At 44.6% G+C, this 8,659-nt stretch overlaps 1 protein-coding gene across 1 annotated transcript in view; it reads left to right on the top strand.

Annotated features, from left to right (window-relative positions):
• The first annotated feature begins 403 nt into the window (after positions 1-403).
• Positions 404-8,659, top strand: part of MAP2K1 (mitogen-activated protein kinase kinase 1) — a 35,184-nt gene continuing 26,928 nt past the window's right edge. The window contains exon 1 of the mRNA XM_069866511.1: positions 404-587. Coding sequence (XP_069722612.1) covers positions 508-587 — 80 coding nt within the window. The 5' untranslated portion in view covers positions 404-507. The remainder of the gene's footprint in view (positions 588-8,659) is intronic.

The raw sequence follows: 8,659 nt of genomic DNA, 5'->3' as shown, positions 1-8,659 counted from the left end.
AAAACAAACTGCATGTTTTGCAGACAGTTTTGTCTCTAGAAGCGATAACACAGGGCATGGTTATACCGAAGGAGCAACGCTTACACTTCAGGCTTCTTTCCGCTCGTTGGGAGCGGCTGTTTTACCGCCCTCCCCCGAAAAGCACCCAAAGAATTCGAAGCTCGACCCTCACAGGGCAGGACGCGGCGGGAACGCCCTGAGGGCGGGGCCCCGCGCGGCCTCGCCCTGCGCAGTGCGCACGCGCGCCGGGTTGGGGCGCGGGGCGGCCTCGTTGCGCGCAGTGCGCATGCGCGGCGCCGCGGGCGGGAGCGCGGAGGGGCGGGGGGGGCGGGGGGGGCGGGGGGAGCGGCGCGCGCAGGCGCGGGGCCGGGGCCGTGGGGGAGCGCCCTGAGCTCGGGGAGTTGCGAGAGGGGGAGGGAAGCGGCGAGCTCGGCGGCGCCGGGGTCCTCAGAGCCACCTGCCCGCCGTGGGGGGGGAGCCCCTCGGACCCGGCCGCCGCTCGCCAAGATGCCCAAGAAGAAGCCCGGGCCGATCCAGCTGAACCCCGCGCCCGATGGCTCCGCCGTCAACGGGACGAGCTCCGCAGAGTGAGTGCGGCGCCTCAGAGTGAGGGCCGGCGCCTCCCCGAGCCGTCCTGCTGCCCACCGGCACGGCCTCCTCCCCCGAAACATCTCACGGTTTCGGGTTCCCGAGCTGTAGCCGCTGAGTGTCCGCAGCGGGGCGAGCCGGGCGAGTGGGCTCCTGCCGGGGAGGGAGAGTGAAGGGGCTGGGAAATAGAGGAAAACTTGTCTGACTCTTGTCGCCGTCCGTCACGGGCTGCCTGCTGGATCCCTGCGTTATGTAATTATCCAGCGAGTGCCAAATATCGCATTCCCAACAGTGTGTTTTGCAGTTGTGTGTGTGGGAGAAATGATGTTGAAAATCCCAGATGTGTGGGAAAGGTGTTTTCCTGCTACTTGGCTTGAAGTCAAGCTAATGCCGGTGTCAGTAAATATGTTTTTTAGTGGTTAGCACACAGTGCCGGGTGTATCGGTGAGTATGTGCAGAGAAAATGCTTCTGAGCTTTCCTCTTAGTGATACAAACATCGCTGTACAGGCGTGTGGAAGGTGGATCTGAGCTTGGGAATAAGCACAGACTCAACATTGGATTGTTCTGTGTTGCCCATGGAGCCTCTGAGCTTACAGGTCTGGGTAAGGATGGTACTTTGGTTCCCAGGTACAGCACCAGCCCCCAGCGTAACCAAGTGTTATAAAAGGAGCTGCTTTAACATTGACAGGTCTGCGTTCACCACTTGATTTTTAGATTGAAGTGATGGGCTAGCTCTTAACTGAGCTGGGAAACAAAGATGCCTCGTGGAAGAATAGATTCCTGCCCCTGTATGGCCAGTTAGTGTTCTCTTGGATACATAAAAGGAGCTCTGCTGTGCTCATTGACCCCCCGACAGAGCAGATGCGAGGCAGAATCACAGTGAGACATTCAAGATTTAAAGTGTTCCGCATGTATCGTTGTTGCCACATTTTCAGACAGGCTCAGATCTCATGAAGCAGACAAACAGCTAAGAAAAAAAAATAAATCGGCATCTAGCGACTCCAGCTGTGACATTTCTACCAAACTCTCTTGATGATTAACTGAGAGATGAGCTGTTAAAAAAAATATATTCTTTGGCATTGTTTGCCGATTGAATATAAGCATTGTGGTCTGAATATTACACGAGTTTTGCTCTAGGTTGATAAGGGGGAAATATTATTTTTATATTTGCTTATATAGCATCATCCAGTTGATTTTCTTCAAGGTAATCATGGATACATTGATTTAATCTTTAGGAATCCCTATTGCATATTAGTCTTGTTTTATAGAATAAATCTGATATATCTATCACTTGCTTATTTTGGGACCTGAAGTTAATCAACAAACATGCAGTGTATTTAATGTGTTATTTCTTCACTCGGGAAATGTTATTCATTTAAACTGCTTTTACATGCCTGAAACCCATTTACTTGTTGGAAATCAGCTGTGGAGACACGGGGGAGCATTGAGTCCTGTTTACACCACTGCTTCATTTTCTGTTCTGTGTGTTGATTTGTTTGTTTGGGGTGTCTCAGGCTTTTGCTTTTGTGCTGTATAATACCTCATACCAGGGTTTTGCCAGGCTTAGGGATGTGTCAGGTATTTCTTAAAAAAGTAGATTAGTGAAAGTAAATCCAGCAACCTGTTGTCTAGTAAACAGCCAGAATTAATGAATAGTGGAAATATCCCCTCATCCTGCTAATGTTAAATCCTTATTGTAAATTATTTAAAATGGCAAAGAATAGTTGCATCGGAATTTTGAAATGCTTTTGGAATTAAGTTGTTAATCATATAGGGTTTTTTTAACCCTTCCTGTGTAAGATTGTGTCTGTTTTTCTCTCTCCTGTTCTGTGCTTTTCTTTTCCCTTTGGTTGCTGCTTGAAATGAACAGTGGAGGTGTTTGTCAGCCTGTATATATTGTCAAGCATTTCAGGGATGCCATGTGTCCTGAATTACCATATTAACACTTTGTAGAGCTCTTCTCCTGGTGCAATAGAATTTTGGCTATGTGAATCTCCAGTTACTCATTTGTTTCCACCATACACAAACATGTCACTGTGCAAGTAATCTTGGATTTTCAGAGAAGAGAGCCTCTTGAGAAAGATTTGGAGTGAGGTGGTACGATTGCTGTCTGTAAATGCATGAAGGACCTAAGCATCCAGAAGAAAGGAAGTTATTTAGGCCCGAAGGCAGCGTTGGCACAAAATCAGGGGATATGGTTTGGCCATCGGGAGTCGTACACTGGTATTTGGAAGCTCTCTAGCTGTCAGAAGTGGAAGGTTCTGTAACATTCTGTTTGTTTGACCCTTGGAATCTCTTGCTGGCTTTAAGATATTGAAGCTTGGTACTTAGAGTAATGTGTACGTATGTGATACTTTGGCTTCCTGGTGAACGGAAGGGGAAAGGGAGGAAATGAAAGAAGTAGTGACTGGATGATTCAGGATGTCCTGCTTTCAATTCCTGTCCCATCCTCTGCCTTCATCCTTATTTGGTGATGGGAGCTCATTGACTGGGGTAAGAAAAAGCTAATAGCATGAGGTGTAAGGCTGTAACAAGTTTGTGTATGAGGCCTGATACTCACTTGTATGACTTCTTTTTTTTTTTTTGTACCCTGACAAGGCAGTATAAAGGAGAATTAGAGTGCTTGCAATTTAAATATATTGAATATATGAGTATTTTAATGAAAACGTCACAGTGTTTTCCCCGACAGCAGTTTTTATTTGTAGTGATTACTTTAATTATTTGTACGGGATGTTGTGGTTCTCTCTGAGGCCTTCCAATTCCCTAGCTACCCTGCTGGACAAGAGAGACAACTTAGTAAAAGATTTCCTTGTGCTGTGAGCTTCACTTCTGTTTTTGACGCTTCCTGCTGAGAAGCAGTGTCACAGCGAGAGCTGAACCTGCGCTGCTGCCTCGAGCTCCGTGTTGCTTCTGATCATCAGAATGAAACCAGGGTGACATTGGCCAGGCGCAGGTTTAATTTAATTCTGGTACTTTTGGAGCTGCGCAGTTTTATCCACTTTCTGTTCCTTTCAAACTTCTTACTCCCTGTCCCTCTGAATATCTGACAGTTGTTACCCACTTTCCTGTTTCCCCAAATCCAAACTAGACCCAGGACGTGAGGGTGAATCTCTGCAAAGCAGCAGGAGGGTAGGTTTTGAGGTAATGCTGCTTTCTGTATTACAGTAAGCTTTTTATTCACCTGAAAAGGAAGTTACTTCATATCATTCTGTGAGTGCATCTTTACGGAAGAAGGAAACAGAGGGAAGGGTCATATTTATAATGAGAAAGTTAATTTGATGGAAAATGTGAGTTAAGACAAGGTGCAAGTAGTTTTTAGCTTGCTGTAGGTAGTCCACGAATGTCAGATGAGGGCTTATAGTGTGATATGTACAAACCATCCTGAAACACAAGTTTGTCAGTTTTCTTGGATGTGAGTTCAGATGAAACCGAAGGAAGATATTTTTACAGTTTTTAATTTAATGCTTGCTGGGTCACTTCTGCCTTTGGTTTGGTGGTTTTTTGGTTTTGGTTTGGTGGTTTTTTGGTTTTTGTTTGTTTTTTTTTTTTTTTAAACCCAAGGTCTCTGAGGAGAGGCAGCTCTGCTGTGGAATCCTCTTGATTTCAGGGGAACTCTGCATGTATGTGTAGTGTTCTGGAAGATTAGGTCCTGGAATTTTGTGACTGTGTCTGGATTGCAGTTCCATTGAACACGTATGTGGACTCACTGCAAGCTTGTAGATATTTTCAAGAAAGACATTTCAGAAACTTTTTTTTGTCCCCTACCAATGAAGGATTAGCCAAGTTAACAAATACACATGAGAGAGAATGCATTTTAGGCAGGCAGTTATAAATGCTAGATAATTCCAGGAAAACTGAACTCTTTGCTATTCATTAAGTCTTCCAAAATTTAGATTAAAACATGCTCATTTGTATAATTGTCTTTAAATGTGCATGAGCCTAGCATGGTCCTTCATTGGATTAGAACAGCATTTTAATAATAAGAAGCTAATAGGACATGTGATGTGTTATAATAAAACAGAGGAAAGTAAGAGCCTGCATTGCCTTACCAAGTTCTTAAGTTATTTCTGTGTGCCCGTACTGAATAAGCTTCAACAAGTAAGTGTGTACAACTAGTACAGAAATAAACATAAGCTGCAAATTGACTTGTGCTGTTCTTGATAGACAGCTTTTAGTTTACAGCTATGGCTGTAGGAAAGATTTTAAGACACTTAATGCTGAGGTAACAATAGATACCAAGTTTTTTTATGTATTTACTGTCATGCTTAAATGTAAGTGTAAAGTAATGGAGGCTTACTTTAGTTGTTATGATATTAGCTTTGTTCAAAATGCATCAATAAATTTAGGAGGGTTAAATAAAGACTTTGTGTAAAAATAAATGCTGTTGCATTTCATTGAGACAGAAGGTAAGGAAAGTGCAAGCTGTAAACATGGATTCAGCCACTTTTCTGCCCTTCGCAGCACCAGTTCTACAGAGTTAAAGGTGGGATTTCACAACTAATTGAAGTTGCTTATTTGCATACGCTCCACTCTGAAGAAGTCCTCTCCTTGCTGTGCCCATGTCTCCCCGGTGCAGCTTTTCTTGTCTCGGCTCTCGTTGTGAGGCAGATGTGGATGCTGATCTGAGAACTTACCCCCCAGAGAAGCCCAGATGAGTTTTCAGAGGACTGTCCTCTTGCGCTTGCAGTAGCACAGATGTAGCTAGATGGTGAACTAAATCAAAGAAATGTTCTGGCTGACAATTTGCAGTATCTATTAGTTAATTTTTAAAAGGATCTGTTACCTAAACTGGTTGCTTAGGAATGGGTGGCTAAGGGTGGAATGAGACAGAGCCACCTACTTCGGCAAGAACCCAGCTTTCTGCAGGATTAAGCGACTGTATGCTGAAAACCCGAGAGATACTACTGCAATGTTGAAATTCAGTTATTACAACAATTCCTGAGTAGCACGTCTTTTAATTGAAGAGTCTTGAGTCTGTCTCAAGAGGAACAGATTACCTCCGGGACCTTCCAGTGTTATCTAGTAGCCTAAGGCTTAAAAAAAGAGGAGGATTGAAAGGGAGTAGTATGTAAATCCAGTATGTAGTTGAATTATTTACTTGGTGTAACAGTGCTACTGTTGTTAATCTGGGCAGAGGTTCTTTGCTTTAGCACTGCCTTAAAAAAAAAAAAAAGTATGTGAAAATTGTGGGGAATTTACAAGAGACAGGAAATACATCAGGGAGTTAGTGGAGTGGGTATTGGCTAAATATGTCAGTGTACGGAGGAGAAACACTCTGAATTGAGGAAAGAATTTTCATTTTTCTATGATAAACCTAGATTTTCCCTTTAAATTATTAAGCTTTACTATATTTTCCGGTAAACAAGCCTCCCTCCCCCTTCTTGCCTGCTACCCTGTTTACAGCTGCGTTTGTTCTCCTATCATTGCCCTGGGGATTCACTGGGGTTTATAAAGTGTACAGATTCCACTGCCAAAACACAGAAATGTCTCTTAGAGGAAGTGGTGTTAGTTGGCAATATTGGTTTCTAGCTCACTGAATGTTAGCGAAGCAGGTTCTTTCTTCCAAAGGTTGTGTTTTTTTTTTAAAGCAATGGAAGAAATGGATTTTTTTTTCCCTGAACACTTACTAATGTGTTGCTAGAAATTGGCAGTTGGGTGGTTCCTGATTTTATGTATGTTCAATATTGCCCCATCACTGGAGGTGCTCAAGGCCAGATTGGCTGGGGCCGTGAGCAGCCTGGTCCCGTGGGAGATGTCCCTGCCTGTGGCATACGGTTTGACAGGGGACAGGACAAGAGGGAATGGCCTCAAGCTCCGCCAGGGGAGGTTTAGGCTAGACGTTAGGAAAAAATTCTTTACAGAAAGGGTCATTGGGCACTGGAACAGGCTGCCCAGGGAGGTGGTTGAGTCACCTTCCCTGGAGGTGTTTAAGGCACGGGTGGACGAGGTGCTGAGGGATATGGTTTAGTGTTTGGTAGGAACGGTTGGACTCGGTGATCCGGTGGGTCTCTTCCAACCTGGTTATTCTGTGATTCTGTGAAAGTACATGATCTTTAAGGTCCCTCCCAACCCAAACCTTTCTACAATTCTTTTACTTAGACAGAATCTTGATGATACTTTGGAAGGAATGTGCAAGGCTTTCTGCCAGTCAGAGCCCACAGAAATTGAACAGCTGCGAAAGGCAGATTTGCTGCTCGGTGTCTTTGCAAACATCTGTTGAGAAGCTGTTCCTATCCCAAGTCTTGTCTGAACAAGAGGAGAGTGGATTCCAGCAGAGCTTCTGCCTACGACAGCTAAGGACGTGGTCCTTCCTATGGATCCAGCCACCTTGCAGGTGTCCAGCAGAAGGAAGGAGGCTGGTGTCTGTGAGGGACAATGCAGGCAAAAGGAGTTGGAGTGAAAGCAGAATCTTGTATGGTACAGCCTGAGAACTTGGGCGGAGGTTCCAGCAGTGTGGGATTCTTTGGATGAACAAGTAGCATCTTAAAAATCTCCTTATGGGTTTTTTTAAAACAAGCTGTTGAAACTTCCTGGCAACTCCTCTTTCTTCCAGTGTTTTTTCCAGCTCCGCATTGTTCTTTGCTTTTCCAGAACTCTTCTCAATGTGGAGGGAAGATGAGTCAGCAGGTTTAATGTTGCAGATGGAACAATGGCAAAGTGTGGGGTTTTTGGGGAAAAAATATTCCGTCTGGACACATCTATGTGTGTGTATTTCCATGTGAATGTTTCTACATGTATTGGCACAGTCTATACATAGATTGAGTAAAAGTTATTAATTCCTTCCTCTAAATGGGTGCACTGGGGAATGTTCTGTGTTATGCAATCCATCCACTTGAAATAAAGGCAAGGATCTAAAACTTCCATCCATGGCTTTCTCTGAATCCTAGTTATGGGCTTGCTTGGTGTGTTTCCAGCTGCACATTCTGGGATTTTTCTCTCCTATTCCCTGGTGTGTTCTCTGCAGCTTTTGATGAAGTTTGTGCTTCTTGCTCAGCTCTTGCAGAGAGTGTGTCTGGATTCTAATCCAGGCTTTTTCGTGGGCCTTGTAAACCGATATTGTAACTTCATCTTTTTCCTTATAGTAGGTGTCTCTCCCAGGCTGTGTGTCTGCTGGGTTATGGAGTAGTGCGGATACCGTTACCATTACTACTGCACGTACTCATCCCTTGGTTTTGTCATGAATTTAACTCCTAGTTCAGAGACAAAACGATGGCAAAGCAGGACTGGTGTCAATACTATTGTCGGCTGATGATCACTATTTTATAGCATTTGTTTGTCCTCTGTGTTGTGTTTTAAGTACCCAGTAAATCAGTTCCTTTTCCTGTCCGTGAGGCAGCATTAATATCCCTGTGGTTCTCTTGCTCTAGTTGTGTGTAGTGCTGGCTTGGAAAAAAATCCATGGTAGGTGCATAGATATTTGTGAGAGGGAGGTTGAGAGCTTAGATTTCTGGTTCCGGAGGTTTGGCTCTTGGAATTTCTTAATTTGAGGTGGCAGGGTTTGTAGCCGACTTTGAATTCGATGCTACAGGTCATGAGGAAGCCTGTTAACTGAGGAAAAACCTGACCCCTCCGTTGCGTTGTTTAGCCACAGAGTTAAATATGCTGAAGAGGGGCCTGAGCCTTGCCGGCAGCTGCTCTGCCTGCTGGGATAAAGGGCTGGAACGTCAAGGGGTGGCTGGGAACAGCTGCATAAAAATCCAGTGGGAAGAAGCACGCAGGGCATGAATCTGATAGCCGTCTGTTTGTGCCACCGCTCGGATCTGTGGCTCTTGTCTTTGGTGAACTCGGTCTTCAGTTCAGACGCGCCACTTGGCGTGCTTCAGCTGATTTAAGGAAAAACGGTCTGGAGTGTTTAACGGGAGGGCGGTTAGGCTAAAGACAAGGAGGGAGGAAGCTGAAAGGAAAAATTCCTCTGCAACAGCTCAGCCTGTAAGGAATTTTTGAGGTTAATTTGTCCCCCTAGTAGGAGACCTGAAGTCATGTTGCATTTTTCCAGCTTTAGAAAAATGAGAATTCTTTAAATTTAATTACTCTGGCAGGATACTTTTTTGTACAGATCGATACTTTAAT

Source organism: Phaenicophaeus curvirostris, chromosome 12 (assembly GCF_032191515.1).
Source record: "Phaenicophaeus curvirostris isolate KB17595 chromosome 12, BPBGC_Pcur_1.0, whole genome shotgun sequence".
Taxonomy (NCBI): Eukaryota; Metazoa; Chordata; class Aves; order Cuculiformes; family Cuculidae; genus Phaenicophaeus; species Phaenicophaeus curvirostris.
The sequence above is the reverse complement of the archived record's forward strand: the minus strand, read 5'-3'. Positions and strand labels throughout refer to the sequence as shown.